The sequence below is a fragment of the Branchiostoma lanceolatum genome, chromosome 2 (genome assembly GCF_035083965.1).
Source record: "Branchiostoma lanceolatum isolate klBraLanc5 chromosome 2, klBraLanc5.hap2, whole genome shotgun sequence".
Taxonomy (NCBI): domain Eukaryota; kingdom Metazoa; phylum Chordata; class Leptocardii; order Amphioxiformes; family Branchiostomatidae; genus Branchiostoma; species Branchiostoma lanceolatum.
Window position 1 is genome coordinate 20,016,215 of NC_089723.1, and position 16,111 is coordinate 20,032,325.

Genomic DNA, 16,111 nt, shown 5'->3' on the forward strand with positions numbered 1-16,111 from the left:
GGCACTGCGACATCGGGACATGGAGATGGCCGCTATCACCGATTATGGGCAAGTTGCACCAGTGACAGATTTGACGCCAGCTAAAACATCTGGAGAAGACCTAAAGCCGACGGCGGAGGACGTACCTTCCGACCAAGCACAAAAATACACAGCACAGGCAGGCATGAGCCCAGGACTAGAGCCATGCATTGACTACCATGGCTATAAGACCATTTCAGAGCGAACATTCCAGCAAACAGAACGGGCGGCAGTACATTCTGGGCCAACACCATGTTTTGGAGAGGATATAGAGGTAACTCTTCCAGGACAACTGAACGTGGATGCAGAATCATCAGAGGTCTTTTAACTAGACTTTCGGAACAGAGACCGACGACCCAGCAGTAAGACATGATATGGACAAGTTCGCTTCACAGTACCCACCAGTGTGCCCAAAGTTAGCATGGAAGGAAGAAATAGCGCAAGAAAGGTCAATCCTGAAGATGAGACACCGAAATATGAAACTCAAAGTCATACGCCGTCTTAGAATAGTGAAAGGATACGAGACTTGAAATAATTTTGAAGTTAGGAAGAGAACTATCCAAGACCAACTGTGGTCATACCAGAATATGACAATGTACTTTGAAAACACAATTTGACTAAGAAAACTGAGCGATCCGACCAATGGGCATGACCAGTAGAGCGTATCATCACCCATCCACATGGACAGAGGTAGGCTTGTTTGTACTTATCCTCAATGCTTACTCATTCACTTAACATCCTTACATCCAAACTGCACAGTAATTGTGTTGAAGAAGTATTCATAATTGTACGCCGGGATGGTTCCTTATATACCTGTATATAGTTACAGGCTCCCTTTTAGTTTGCTTGTAGTCCAACCGTACTGACAATTTCATCGCGTGGCAACAATTTTGAAGATACTTTGGGCTTATATATATTATATATATTATATAAATATATATATATATATATATATATATATATATATATATATATATATATCAACTTATCAACTATTGAGGTCATGTTGTCATCAAAGCTCATAAACTAAGTTTTGAATATAGTACCTTTTAACAATATCAAGATATTAAAGAAGAAGAAACCCTAACACAACCAGCAAAAATGTGAGATAAAAATGCTGAAGCAGTGACCTTTAATAATAGCTTGCTATACCATTATTAACTACGCATCCTTAATCATACACGAGTAAATGCAAACTTGCAACTGCACCTACTGGTCAAAAATTCCTACTTTTCGAAACTCGTTCAACTTCGATTCCTTCCTTTTATTCATTCATTCATTGCGTAACTTATTGTCTATTCAATATCATGATGATTATTAACCAGAATATTGATACATATGGACAGCCAACTGCGTCTGAAACATTGCAACCATTATTCTTTTTCCATCGGCACTTTCATTTGCATTCCCCTCATTTGATTAGGATATACGCAAGTTTTAGTACTGTCTTTGGCTTACATGCAGTGTATACTGATACGCAGTGTTGCAATTCTAGCAAAGTACTTGTTAGCATACAGAGATCTTCATCTCTTTGTAGAGCTTATAATTACTGTAAACTCCTAAATTTAAGCTTCGCTTAGTCACAGCATGGCATGACATAGTGTGACTATTCTATGTTTATAGACGAGTGAAATTAGGAAGCATCTAGCTGCTGGTTTGATCCATCAGGCCGGTCGGTGTGTTTTCGTGTTTTCAGGGTTGCAATCATCGGGTGCTGCGGCCCGGATGTTGGAAGATGGCCTCTCAGGCTTTGTTGGAGTTGTTGACGTCAATGTACAACTGCCATGATCCACCAATCTTCTTCCAGATGACAACGAACCTAAACAAACGTTGGAATATGGCCCAAGATTAAACTTAATTGATCCATTACAAATGTAGGGCATGATTTTTTGTAAGCACGAAAAGAAACGTGTGGTTCTAAACATTTCATACTTATTTCGCCTGGCATCGGAAGTTTTCTTAACTTCATAAACCCACGAATGAAGAAAAACAGACCCTGTGTTGACATACTCCACTTTAAATATAATATGATATATGATATATGATATATGATATATGATATATGATATATGATATATGATATATGATATATGATATATGATATATGATATATGATATATGCTATATGATATATGATATATGATATATGATATATGATATATGATATATGATATATGATATATGATATATGATATATGGTATATGGTATATGGTATATGGTATGTGGTATATGATATATGATATATGATATATGATATATGATATATGATATAATATGATATCTCCAGACTTACTTGCCCACATCCATAACACTGCCGTCCGCCTTCTTGACAGTGTAGGCGCTCCGCTCATAAGCCGCGTCCCCTCCCAACTGTTCCAGCTCCTCGGTAACCATCTCCAGGGAGCGAGCACCCTCCTCCCAAAGAGCGGACAAAGCTTTCACCACGCCTGCATACGGTAGAATTGGGCAAAGTCATAAGTACAAGGTCACAAGTAATATGTATACATGTTAAAATGATCAGCTATCATCAAGTAATCAATCGCAATTAAGAGGAAACTCTTGGAGGTTTCAGGTTTCTCCTGCATGATGTCCCTTACTGTTTGCAGCAAAATGTACTTGTTTTTTATGTGCAAATAATCAACAATAAACGATTCTGCCATAATCATTTTATAGGTTTTGGCATGATGACTGTAGTATGAAAGGTCACGGACTCCGCGGTAAGATTTTGACTTCTAGTAGCACGATTTTATCATCCGGTCCGCGAACACCCGTGTCCAACGTTTTCGCGGCCCAGGTATGACATAATATAATCTACAGCTCCACCTTGGCGGCCGTGTAGAGTCTCCATTCCAGGCGGCAGAAGTTTGCAGTCCTCCGCGTACAGCTCAGACAGACCCTGCATGTCGTTGGCCTTGAAACAGTCCATCACAGCCTTGTTGTTTGATTCGATCTGAGCCTTGAAGTCTGCAGATGTGGAAGGGCAAAACTGGAGTCACTTTGGAATTCAAAAATTAGTTTGGGAATCTCAAGGGTACATATGTCGCACATACTATATCTCACGGTGATGTTTGAAAGAGTGTGCTTGCTTCAATGCTACGGTTTCTGGCATAACACATACGTGTACTTGTTATTGATGTACTAGCATTCAACAGTGGAAATTCAGACAGGTGTTAGGAGTGGTAAAAAAAGTCAACCTTCATCATTTGATCCTTTGTTTCTCTCTTGGATTTGAAGCACGTATTACAAAATATTGACCTTTTTCACCCCAATAAGGTCACTCAAATTGTGGGAGGAATGTCATGAACACACCATCTCATTAACATGCTGCTACATGCTGCACGGGCCCAATTATTTCCAAACGGCTGAGTGATATGCGAAGGAGAAGACAACGCCCAGGCAAGGGAGTAATATTCTGCACTGGTATATTGCAACAGCGACCAGGCTAAAAGTTACACTGTCATTCAAAAAGTATAATACAATTCACCCTAAACATGATCCAGGTTGTAGTTGTTAGACATTGGCTACTAGCGAGTAGGTCTATGTAAGTTGTAAGGTAATACTACAGCATTTTTCAGGCAACAAAAGTGTGTGTAATTCTCACGCTGGCTGTGTGATCAATACCCACGGTGCCATTCGACCATATGAATCGTTACGTCATAGGAAAAATCGTTTCATAACCAGCGTCAGTGCAGAAAGTGAGAGAACCTAACCGACAGTACGAAAAGTCAAAGCCTTACCCGCCATCTTGCTGGAATCCGCTGATGACTTTGATTGCTATGACCTGTGACGTTATCGTGGGGACGTACTGTAACTTGGCGTATCTAAGACCTATCTTAAAACTTGCGTTTGCAAGCCAGTCGTCACATGTGATGCAGTAATGAACGACAAACCAATGGATACTTAGCTCGGCACTGCTCGGCATTAACTTAGATGGAATGAATATTGAACTGCTTGGGTGGCAACCTTTGTATTCCATTCAGTTAGAGTGTTTCATGTACTCCCCCACAGTTCAGGCTCGCTACCGCATTTCATGTAGATGCAAGCATCTGTTTTTTTTGTGTGTTTTTTTTAAGCAACAGAAGAATATACAGGACACAGAGGTGATGGACTCTAGCTATAGCTAATATCAAACATCACCTCTGGAAATAGAAATTACAACTACATAGACAAGTACAATAACAATAAGAAACAGCAATTGGGTCGTCCTATACAAACAAACTAACAAACAGTGAATATATCAACATACCTGAACTAAGTTTTAAAACGTTTGCTTGTCGCAATATAGTGCTGAGTCAAGCCTAAAATGTTACAATTGAAACCATACGAAACAAAGGATGAGCCTCTTAATAACAAATAAATGAAGGCTTGATCAGACAAAATATCAATATCAAGTACGGGGGCTAAAAGGTTCCGTAGGTTGCCCAGAAGGTTGAGTCTTTGTTGACTGTATATAAGCATCTGTTGAAAAGACTCTAGATCTGTTGAAAGCAACTTCCAGTGAAACATATCAGAATTTCCATACGAATGTTAAGTACTGCATCTATGGTCTAGATATAATGAAAAGCGCAGCATATTCATCCTGATGGACCTAAGAAACTGTATTACAACTTTTTTTTCACATTATACGCGATGGTTTGAAAAGAATCGTTGGTAGCACATATATGATTGGCTTCTATTACTCAAAGCACACACCGTTATCAAACACTTTGTCTAATAGTATGTAGCAAACAATATTTTGAGTGAAGTAGAATGTTGTTTTAGCGCTAAGGTTCATATATATGTCTGATTGACAACAGTCGATGAAATAATACTGAATTCCTACAACGGTAATATATGGTAATGTTCGCGTGTATATCTAATCAAGGAGGTTTTATATAAAACCTCCTTGGTCTAAGCCATTCTGATACTGTAGAAGAACATTCATTTGGAATATTTTAGTTTAGTACTCGGCTACAACCATGACCACCATATATGAAAGTGTTGAGGTGTTTTTGTTTGAGAAGTTTGTCATGTTAATCAGCCTCATCGTCAGCGATCATCTCTGCAGTAGTGCGCGAAGAGCCTGGGGAATGAAAAACAGTCACAAATCAATCGTGAATAGTCTCATCAGGTTGGTAGGTTACTGAATAAAAATAAATTTTGTACACAGCCAAGTGTTTCATTCCACCAGTCAGGATTGCCCTGAGAAAGGCGACAGACAGTCACTGAAACGTCGGTGGAATAAACACTTCAGTCAAACGCCTGTGTATAACTTAACATGGAATAAAACTTTGATTAAAAATGGGAGGGTCAACTAAACACGACGTCATGAATACCAACTGGCACGTAATGTGCATACCGCAGGTTTCATCTTTATTCGTTGGGTGCGCTTCTTGGGTATTCCTCCTGGGGGCGCCCCTTGTGTTTCTCTGAAAAGAAAAGGATGAAGCCCATCTTCATTCGAAGTGAATTATCTGTTTGCGGACATGAATGTTCTGATAACTTTGATGTGAATATATTCAAGTCTATTGAACACTAATTAACTTTGTAAATCTGACAGTTTACTTTGGCTTACTCTTCTAAGACAGTTTCATCAGGGGTAGTAGTTAGCCATGATCAAGGGAAGTATCTAATGAATTCAGATTTACAATCATTTAGGTCGAAGCAAACTTCTTTCCTCTAACACGTTGTTAATTAATACCCAAACAACACAATACTTTCCAGTTTCCTCTTCTGCCATATATATTTTCAAGCGGCATCACTCCCCTCGACAGCCTACAGCACCTACTTTAATGCCACCCGTCCTGTCACGCCGTCCTCCCTAGCTCTCATCATCTGTGTCTTCTCCAGAGTCGCCAGCCACTCAGCCCTCACAGCAGCGTCCCGTTCCCTCCTCATAAAGTCCCGCTCCTGGACCACCTCTTCAAGCGCCTTCTCCAACTCCAAGATCCTTGTGATGGCAAGATCCCTCTCTCTGGAGGGTACCAGGAGGTTGATAATATTACTAAGAGGCGCTTTAAAGCCACGTGTGACAATGACATTTGTAATAGGCTACGTTAGAAGCTGGTGCCCATAGCTCATACATTTCAGAACTACGCGTTAACCAGTTCCATTCATTTCGTTATGTGGTCAGTCAGTGACCACTGGCCATAGAATACAAAACACATGATGAAATGATGAAATCATACATGATATATGAAGAAAATACAAATCTTGAAAAGTTTGTGTACAAAATTGCCAGTTCCTTACCTAATGGCGTTTTCTTTCTCTTCATAAGTCACCTGTTGTGCCTCTCTGAAGTCGTTGAGTTCCTTTTCGAGGGCTTGTACCTTCGCCTGTAATTCCTTGAGCATATTTTTCTCCAGGGCTTTCTTCTTACTCCTGATCTTGTCCTGTAGAAGCTTCTCCTCCAGAGCCTGTGCCCGTGTCCTCAACATCCCTCCCACTAACCGCTCTAGGACGAAGTTTTCATCCTCCAGACCCGTCTCAATCTCTCCCGTCAGTTTCTTTGCCTTCGTCTTTAATTTTTGTCTTTGTCCCGTCTCAAGACGATGGCTGTCTTGGTCCACCGACAGGGAGAGGACGGGATGTTTCTTTGCTGATATGGAAAGAAAAACAAATCGCGTACAGTTAGTTCATTTCAGACAAAGCGTTGAACAACATCATTATCGAAAGCAATTGTCCAAATTTTGTTTCTCAGAAATCGATGTTTAACGACTGCATTTATTTCGTATAACAGTAAGTCAACAGCGGAAAACTACACGCATTAACCAGAAAGCTTTTTGTGTGTGGCGAAACGATTTAACGTAACAGTTTATACAGGGGAAACGTGTAAATGATCTCTTCTAACATTGATGTTGCTTGTCCCGTAGTAGCCTCTCCAGTGCTCTCTGGTCCGTGTCCACAAGTACGTCACAAAACCTGCCCACTACATCCCGGTCCTGCTGCCTCAGCAGGGTCAATAACCTCGCCTTCCGCCGGCTGGTGGTGGACTCAGCCTGCATGATGTGAGCAGAGATGTTAGCCTATACCAGGCTCCACAGGTCGCTGGAAAGAATAGAAATGAGCCAAATATACAAGTAATAATCCAGTGGAATTAGGTGACCGGGGAGTACAGTTTGAGACGACTGTACTCCCCGATCGGCTAACTCCTCTGGCATGTTATCTGTCAGTATTCGGCCAATTTCTACTCTTTCCAGCGACCTGTGGAGCCTGGTAGAGTCTAGGCAGATATGAGAATATGAGGGATATGAGCCGATTTCATTAACGGAAATGTAATTTTTATCCTATATGATACGTTTTCATAATTATTACATCTTCGTAGTAAGTAAAACTACGCCTAGAGCGATTTTAAATTTGTTGCGTACTATAGAGTAATGTTAGTGTTTTGATGTTTACAGTTTATTGTTTTAAGTGTTGCAGTAATATTATGTAAATGAGCGTGCAATTCAGCCGTTAGGCTGTCATATGCTTTGTGCAATAAATCAATACCCAATACTCAATTAAGCACCAAAATCAACGATCGCGACGGTGATCACTAACGTTACATGTGGCACAGAGTTTCAACGTTACAGTGGCTGGTTCATACTCTTTTCCTACCTTAGATCTCATGTTACGCTGAGCACCACTTGACACATGGCACTCTTGCGCACTTGAATCATGATATACGACCAGCAATTCTTTAGTTAAGACCCGATATTTATTTTAATCCTGAAGTGGTTTTCAAAACTGTACCAAGCGAAATTCTACTTGGACTTCTTAAACGATATCGTACAAATCTTAAGCGTTAGCCCAGTCTATCAAGACATGAAATACCTACTCACATGCTGTATCGTTACATGTCGTAGGAATTCTGAAGCCTATGAGGATGTAAAGATTGCTTACAACTCCCTCATGACCTACCTTAACACGTTTGATCTGCTCAGAAGAAAAGATTTTCTTGGCCTGGAGGAGCCGGTAGAACCTGGGGCTCAACTCCAGTTCGTACAGGAGCAGCTGGAAGTTATCATCAATCCTTCTGACATGCGCCTGGGCCATCCCTAACCAAAGGGAACAAGGGTATACAATATAGTACACACTATTGATCACTGATCAGAGGATTTTCTTTTCTAATACAGTCAAAAACTCTGTCTGTTTTGACAATTGCATAACTATGCTTTACGGTTTATGACAAACATATTTCATCTCTTCCCTGAATTGACAACAGAAAAACTCTGTAACCACAAGGAAAACACAGAACTGTAAGAAACAAGAATCATATAGAAATGTGTACCTTAAAATGATGGTAGGATTTCTCTTCACTTCCAGCACACTACAAATTTAAACTCTCTGTACCATCCCAATGTTACATAGCAGACCGGACATGCGTAAGTTAGGCGGCTGTGAATATCGTGGACAGATATGAAATTACCAAATAATTTCCAGCAAGCAACCAAAGAACTGCTTCGCCTTACAAATGAAAGATCAGAATTCCACTAGTTACATGTTGCCAGGGGAACGTCAGAAGTTATTCTGTCCGTTGTTATCACATAAGCACTCTCATGCTGTGAAGGGCATCACAAGTATTCTAAAAATCCACTTATATCTTTCAATGGTTAGTTTGCATAAACATAAAGACCACCTCAAGCAGAGGTCCGGGAAACAAGTGGGTCAACTGTCGGTACAAAAAATGGCGCGAAGCGCCGTCTTTGTTTAATTGTTTAAAATACTTCATAGAACGACTTAACATAATAGTAATGGGGCCAAATTTGTATTGTAATATCACCACGAGAAAAACAGCAATCACACATATTCTTTATCCGTTTGACAAATGATATAATCAATATAGCATTTTCATATTCTAAAAGCTACCCTTTGACACCCGCTAAAATCACAGCCAACAAGAAAGTTGTTTTAAGCGTTTATTTCTGACATATATAAACACATAGTTAACAGAATATAAGACAAGACAGTGATCCCATTTTCTCTAAGGTCTGTTTTTTTTTTGTGCAGACCAATAGAGGAGACCCTCCCTCCTCGCTGCCTTCCCCAAACTCAAGATTATCATCCCAAACATCTCTACTGTTACAACATAACCATCTGAACAATTTCAACATTACTGAGGCAACATCTCGTCTTCTATCGCGAGATCTCAGTATCCTCACAGCATATGAATAGCACGTTTTGACATCAAGTCCACAATTCAACCAATCATCAAATATATTCAAAATATATTTCGTAGATGCTTTGTAAGCCTCCTCCCGATCTGTGGATGAGTTTGATGTCAAAGAACTCTGTTCTCCTTAATTTATATACATGTAAAACATGTGAAACCACCGTCTTTCCACCTGATATATGCATACTCAGACATCGTCTTAAGTACGCCCTTCGCCGTAGAGTGTCTTCTTTTCTACAGATGTTACCAAGTTGGCATATTTTTACAGGGATGGCAGCCTTTCCTCGACTAGAGATAGTGACAGTACCAAGTGGTTCGGGTTTTCGATCTCAGTTGATGACGCTTATATCTCTTAGTTCTGTAGATGCGTGGAAATTGTCAGGCTATTGACTCCACAGAACAGACAAACTGAGATGGTGTTGTTCTCGTCAAGTCGATGGGTTTAGTCTCTATCGAGGAAAGTTGTGGAGGGTCTCATGGGCACTCTAATACCTACAGACTAAAATCTATCACAGTTTTATACGGACATCATGAACATTTTTACACTGTACAAAACATGGACAAATAAAAACATAAACATGCCAAAACACAACAACACATTTGATGAAGGAGAGACACATAAAGAGTCACGCCGTATTGATCCATGACTGTTACAGAGTGTTAAAAAGAAAACACACTGAATGTGCTAAGGTCAAGATATTTTTGTAGGGCATAGGATATAAACCTTGATTTATCAAGGCAAGGTTTCCCACTGTTTTATGGCTGGAGCATGTAGATCATAGCGTGCACCACTTGCTCTCTCGCCGTGATCCAGACCTCACACCCCGGCATAAAATGTCAGAAATTCAAAACACGCCGCACTTTTGTATCGCTGTAATGTTTACAAGTGGAAAGGTCCTTTCACACGAAGCTTTGTTGACAACTCTTCTGAAAAGGAAATGCTCATCTAAAAAATTTACGATTTTCGAGACATCCTGAAACAGGATATTATATTTTGAAGAATATACTTTGGGACTGATCCGTAAAATATTCAACGATATTTGATATCGATATGTGGCTGGCTAATGCAGCATCCTTTCACGTTTTGTTGCAATGTAATATCAACGTTAATAGTTTAACTCTTGACCCGTCTAATCCGCCGAAGTGGCGGCTTCTGGCATATGGCTAAGTACGTGTAAGTCGTTGAGCGTATGATAATTGCAAATTCGTGATCAAACATTTATCATTGCTAATTTTTCAAACATAGCCCAATCTCTCATGAACGCTGGGGAAGAAATTTTGAAAGTAATGTGCGTTTTATGCAATGCTTATGACGGGGAGTAAATTGACTCATATCTTTACTTTTAATCTGTGCAATTTGCCATTATGAATCCTGGTGACGTATGGTCAGCAACATTGCACAACCGTTCACAAACGGAGCTGTTACAAGCAGAAGTCGTGCCAATCGGTAGCAGGTCACATTGATACCATACTCACAGAGGCTGGCATGGGGTCATAGACAAGAATAACACTGACGAATGTGGGGCGTGACCCTTATGTTCTTAAACGATTTAACTTACATGATGACAGATAGACCTCAAAATAGGTTCATACGCGACGATTCCGCCGGGTCTCTAACTTAAGTAAGACTTTGTTTCTTATTTGCTTGTTTCTTCGTTGACGTCTTCCGGCATTTTAGTCGTCCGTTTGTGTGTCTAGCGGACGGTGAATCCAGAGGCGGGCTGGGTGTAGTTCCGGAGGAAGATGGGGGTCCTCCTGCAGAAAAAAAAATGCATCATCATTATTAGGTCTGGCGGATACAAAGCAGTAATTAAGCTATAGCTTACCGCCCCCAGGTCAATAGATGATATGGTATAATGATATCGCGGTGTCATGACATAAGTAGTACGGTGCATATGCTCATGAGATGCCTGATTTGCTGAACTGTGAAAATAGTCGGCTTAAAATATCTAGAACGCGTGGAAGCTGACTTGCAGACTTGAACATGGGACAATATGGCTGTCGTACAACAACAAACACGGCATGTCCGCCAAGAATAGCTGGCAGGGGAATCGGAGACGAAGGTTGATGGCCTAGGGCTGGTTTGGTGAATGCCACTTTTAACGGATTGTCATCACTCCAGATACGGTAAATTTTACCTCCAATTGATAAGCAAAGTTATCCTTTGCTGACAATGAAGATGTCAGGTATACTATCGCACGTGTCTCCACATCAACGCGTATTGAATACGGATATGATAGGCAGTGCTAGTGTGATACAGTCTGTGAACAATTTGTAATGAACAAGTAAGAGCTTAGATATGACGACAAGGAATTCGGAGTTAAAAGTTAAAGCTGACAGATGTTTCGTAGCGTCTGCCTTGCCGACATAATAACAGATGTTTCTTTTCTCAGGGTTATTTTTTTCATAATGTTTGAAAACAAAGGCCGTAAAAACTGTAATGCAAGCTAAATGAAACATCTGTCCTGCTCAGACCACGCTGTACGTGCACCAACAGTCACCGACATGTGGCAAGATGATCTGATATTTAGCTGTAAAACCTACATGTACTTTCCTCTAATGCATGCAGCAACCATACTCTTGCTAGACAAACACTAACTTTAGGGCAGCACGTTTTCATCTATGATACCGTTACTGTAATCCTTAACATCGCCTCTTCTTGTGGCAGCAACTTTACATTCACTAGCAAAAATTTGTGAATTTTCTTTATTTCCGTATCTCACCATAGAATTGATGCCCGCATAAAGTTTGAGTAAAAATAAGAACACCAATGTGTACCGTTGGCGCAGCGATGGTTGCCTGTTGAGCTTCAGGCGGACACTCCAGGAGCCGCTGTTGAACACGCTGGGCGGCTGGAACAGCGATCCCGTCGGGTAGACCGGAGGGAAGATGCAGAAGAACTGCCTGGTGAAGTACTTCCTCCGCTCCTTCCCACCGGCGAAGGTGCAGTCGTAGTTGTAGTTATGCTTGACATGTTTTTCGTCTCCTCCCGACGAGAAGCTGGTGATGACAGTCATGATGTCTTAAGATGCTAGGCTCCCTCTTCGTTAGATGGTGAAGATTCTCTTCTCGAAGATGCTGGAGTTCCTGTCTCCTGAAGCTCACGGTACCCGAACCACTCGGTACAAGAACAACCGCTGCACTGGCCTTGTTCCGCTGGTGGCTGCTATCTGTATCATATAGCTAGGAATTCATAATTGTTTGTGTTTGGGTATCAGTTACAATTCCCGGTGCAAAGGAATACCAATGTCTCTGGCGTATTCGGTTTTCGACAGCATCTTAAAATTGCTGTGTAGAAGCTGAGTATAGAGCTAAATGATACTATAGAGAGGTGGTAGTGTGCGTTTCTATCATCTTTACCCCTCATCGGGTTTAGCTTACGCTCTGTGGGTGGGGACACCTTGTCCACCATACACTTACATCATCTATTGACATGTGTCCAGATTCTCTACGATGCGAGACAATAGAAAATGGGCGTAGAAGCAGCGAGGGCTTAGCTAAAGACATGGACAGTACTACTTTTCGTCTACTCTTTACCGCCTAATTCTTTTCATCGGTAAAGTCTCTTGATGTAGCCCCTACGATAAAGAAACCATTTGGAAATCTATACCAGGTCACAAGTAATTTCTAAAACCTGGAATTTGATGTAGCCACATTATGAAAGAAATATACCTTACATTAATTGCTGATTTATGTCGTTATGATTATTAATTGTTAATGGTTTCCACCGGCTGCCAGATTTGTCTGTACCGACCCATGCATCATGCTGTGACGTAGTCGCCAGTTCTAATGGCCCTGGCGGTAGGTCCGGCTAGATATTATGTTTCGTGTCTAAAAGAAGACGACAAACACGCGTGCTCGGGATTCGTGCAGACAATCATCGTAATGGCCCGTGTCCCCATAGCTCGGTCGAGAGTTCATTGTAGACATGTGTTTAATGAATGAATGAATGAAGACCTTTATTGTACACATATACCCACTGGGGTAAGTACAGGTCACAACAAAAGAATAGTAAACGTATATACATTGTCAAATTACTACAGAGATTATAAACTACATGGATTCGACTTCTCGTTTCTTCTTAATGGTAAATATGTAAGAGGAGATATGATTTATGATCATTGGTCTGTCTAAACTCATTAGTGATCATTTACCTATTCGAACCTTCCATGTAGAACATACTGGTTGGAGGGGAGTATGTTTAATCATTTAGTCAATCACCTGATATAATATAAGTGCTATAACCTACAGCTGTTTAAGAGTTCATGTGTTTTGATAGATAAATAAGAATAAATCAAACTGACACAGCTTATGGCCAAACGCAACCAGACACCCGTGGTGAATAGATAGGAGAATCTACCGGAGTGAACAGATTCTTGAATGTATAACAGGCCATAAAGGGTCTAGTCCACAAGGGCAATTTCACCTTCCCTGGCAAGGCTGACTGTGTAACACTGTTCTAGATATCTTCTGTTGTCAATTGGGCCCTGACTAACGGTTGGGAGCGATGTCAAATACTGTGCATTGTGGACAGGGCAGGTATCTCATGTCCAAAATGTCATCCACTTTCGTCCCTTCAGTCTTAAGAATTAAAGTACTAGTAATTCTAAAGATTTTATTCAGGCGTGCCATTATGTGAAAATGATGTCATTATTTGTTGGTGCTATTAATTAAAAAGAAATCAGGATGCCCTTTGTTGTGTTTTTCCACCGGATTTCCCATACGTAAACAAGGGAGTGGAGCACCGCATCCAAACCCACCGGTTGGGAGCGAGTTCAAATACAGGGCAGGTATCCCGTGTCCCAAATATCATCCACTTTCGTCCCTTCAGTTCTATATATGTCTTAAGAATCAAAGTGCTTTAAAATATTATATTCAGGCGTGCCTTTGTGTAAAGATAATGCATTTATATGGCCGTGGCAATAAAAAGAAAGCAGGATGCCCTTTGTCGTGTTTCCACCGGATTTCCCATACGTAAACACGGGAGTGGAGCACCGCATCCAAACCCACAGGTGTGGGACCGCCCCCACTCCAACGTCACACAAACATTACCGCACATTGCCATACATGGTGCCATTCATAAAACCTTATCAGTACTACAATTGATCTACAGCAATGCACCGTGAATGGACCTAGTAGAGTCGATAGTGTCAAAACATACATACGAAAGTACAATGAATGCCTAAATAGAACTAGAATGTGTGCATCTACTGTAAGAATCGAAGAACGTATCACGTACAAACACCGTCCCGGTCCCATGACCTTTCCGGGCTGTTGAACACGTTCTGGGTGCGTTACAGAAGTGAAGTGACTCAGGTAATCCCTGGGGGACCTGCTACTAATTAGATGTATCACTTACGTTCATGGGGATTCGAAAAAAAGAATCATCATTCCCATGGGCAATTTTCTTCACGCAAATAGTTCAGTGGAAACACGCTGAATCATATCGGGTATTAACAACAATAAGGAGTAGTTTGGGCCCATATTGAACTGATGTGGAAGTTAAAAACGCTGCCCAGGAATTGGGTACTTAGATCTGTAAGCATTATTGGTCTACTTTCGTGTCCTGTACATGGACTTTTGAAAGTTGATATAATTTACAGTAGGAAGCTGCACAATTCTTTAGATAATGTGGTTTCTTTAGCTATAAAAACAAGAATATGAGATGCTCCCCATGGGGTGCAAAAATGCCCTCTTATTACGCCAAGGTCTTTTACTGTTAAACCGGCTGAGGCTGTTTCAACACGTGTCACCTTTTGACACCGACCAGCAGACACCGTAATTGTCTACTAGAGTGTCTCTTTTAATGTGGAGTCCGGCCAGAGCGAATGATTGCCTCACATTTGAAATGTTGTATTGCATTGATTTATAACAACACTTTCACCTACTGGCTCTGAATCATCGACGACACGATTGCCGTATCAAATGACACTTTCACAATAAGTTAACAGTCGTATCTATCCTTTCTACTGCATATTTCGTACTGTTCCTCTCATCTAAATATCATACCACGGTCGGCAGGATTCTCTAGAACTATTGTCGAAAAAAATAGTACCTAGATTTCAAACACTTTCCACATGGCCACATTCACTTAGGTCACCCCGGGCTGCTTTCGTCTCCAATTGTAGGCTAGCCTGCCTCAGGGTAATTCGCACTTGACTCACCATAATGCGCGAACAATAGCCGGGCCACCAGCTCGCTAGTCCCCTCCCATTTTCTGCCCACTGTCTCGGCATACCTGGATTGTTACATCAAATTCCGGGGCGTATAGGAACGACAGGAAGCTTTCAAATACAGCTGGGGGAGCGAGCCTTTCTAATCGTCATATTTCACTAGACTTGCGGCACAGCGACTACAACTTCGAACAGCTCTGCAAATTACTAGATATACTAAAGAGGGCTGAGGACGGCGAAAATGACTTGGAAAGTCGCCTTGGGAGTTTTACTCCTATGCTCTTTTGGGGAGGCTCTCAACAGAGGTAATGTTTGTAAATTTACTTTTAAATCTTTACCACACGTATCCTGGATGATATTGGAAATGCTGAAAGACTATTTAGTGGTGGGACTCGTAGCTGCCTCCAACAAAGTGCAAAGTTTTGAATGTCTTAATTGTGTTTTCTGGATGATAGCTATGCGAAGGACAAACAGTTTTCTGATCGCGACGGGAGGGGGGCGTAAGACCTTAAGATCCGACTAACTGGACAGTTTACGTTAACTTCGTTAATGTTATATTGAATATCAAGATCCCAAGATTCAGCCGAACAACGAATGCTTTCCCGTTAGAATTTAAAAAAAAAATCGTATATTGAAGACAAAAAGGTTTCTTAAGTAGATCTTCTTTAAAAAAAGTAGCCTGGAGTTCGGCCTTGCTAGCTTTGGTCCGCTCCCAGCCCAACGGCCTCTACTTCGCCGGGGTACTTATGAAGTCAATGCCGCTTGAAGACGGTCACAAACTGTGTC

At 41.1% G+C, this 16,111-nt stretch overlaps 3 protein-coding genes and 1 long non-coding RNA gene across 4 annotated transcripts in view; 1 reads left to right on the forward strand and 3 right to left on the reverse strand.

Moving 5' to 3' along the window:
- Positions 1-1,122: 1,122 nt before the first annotated feature.
- LOC136427828 (uncharacterized) lies at positions 1,123-3,872 on the reverse strand. The gene is made up of 4 exons (XM_066417009.1): positions 3,757-3,872; positions 2,843-2,983; positions 2,313-2,466; positions 1,123-1,837 (listed from the first exon to the last, which is right to left on the reverse strand). Exons 1-4 carry the CDS (start codon positions 3,761-3,763, stop codon positions 1,762-1,764), a joined length of 378 nt encoding a protein of 125 aa, XP_066273106.1. The 5' UTR covers positions 3,764-3,872; the 3' UTR covers positions 1,123-1,761.
- A 126-nt stretch (positions 3,873-3,998) lies between these two features.
- On the reverse strand, positions 3,999-8,035 carry LOC136426898 (myosin-9-like). Its single transcript, XM_066415618.1, has 6 exons — positions 7,901-8,035; positions 6,849-6,996; positions 6,248-6,596; positions 5,787-5,972; positions 5,358-5,427; positions 3,999-5,081 (listed from the first exon to the last, which is right to left on the reverse strand). Exons 1-6 carry the CDS (start codon positions 8,033-8,035, stop codon positions 5,055-5,057), a joined length of 915 nt encoding a protein of 304 aa, XP_066271715.1. The 3' UTR covers positions 3,999-5,054.
- Positions 8,036-8,885: 850 nt separating this feature from the next.
- LOC136427829 (uncharacterized) lies at positions 8,886-12,322 on the reverse strand. Its single transcript, XR_010754521.1, has 2 exons — positions 11,931-12,322; positions 8,886-10,907 (listed from the first exon to the last, which is right to left on the reverse strand). It is a non-coding gene; the product is annotated as an uncharacterized lncRNA (long non-coding RNA).
- Positions 12,323-15,356: 3,034 nt separating this feature from the next.
- The window catches only part of LOC136426899 (uncharacterized), a 44,954-nt gene continuing 44,199 nt past the window's right edge, over positions 15,357-16,111 (forward strand). Inside the window, exon 1 of the mRNA XM_066415619.1 lies at positions 15,357-15,630. Coding sequence (XP_066271716.1) covers positions 15,567-15,630 — 64 coding nt within the window. The 5' untranslated portion in view covers positions 15,357-15,566. The remainder of the gene's footprint in view (positions 15,631-16,111) is intronic.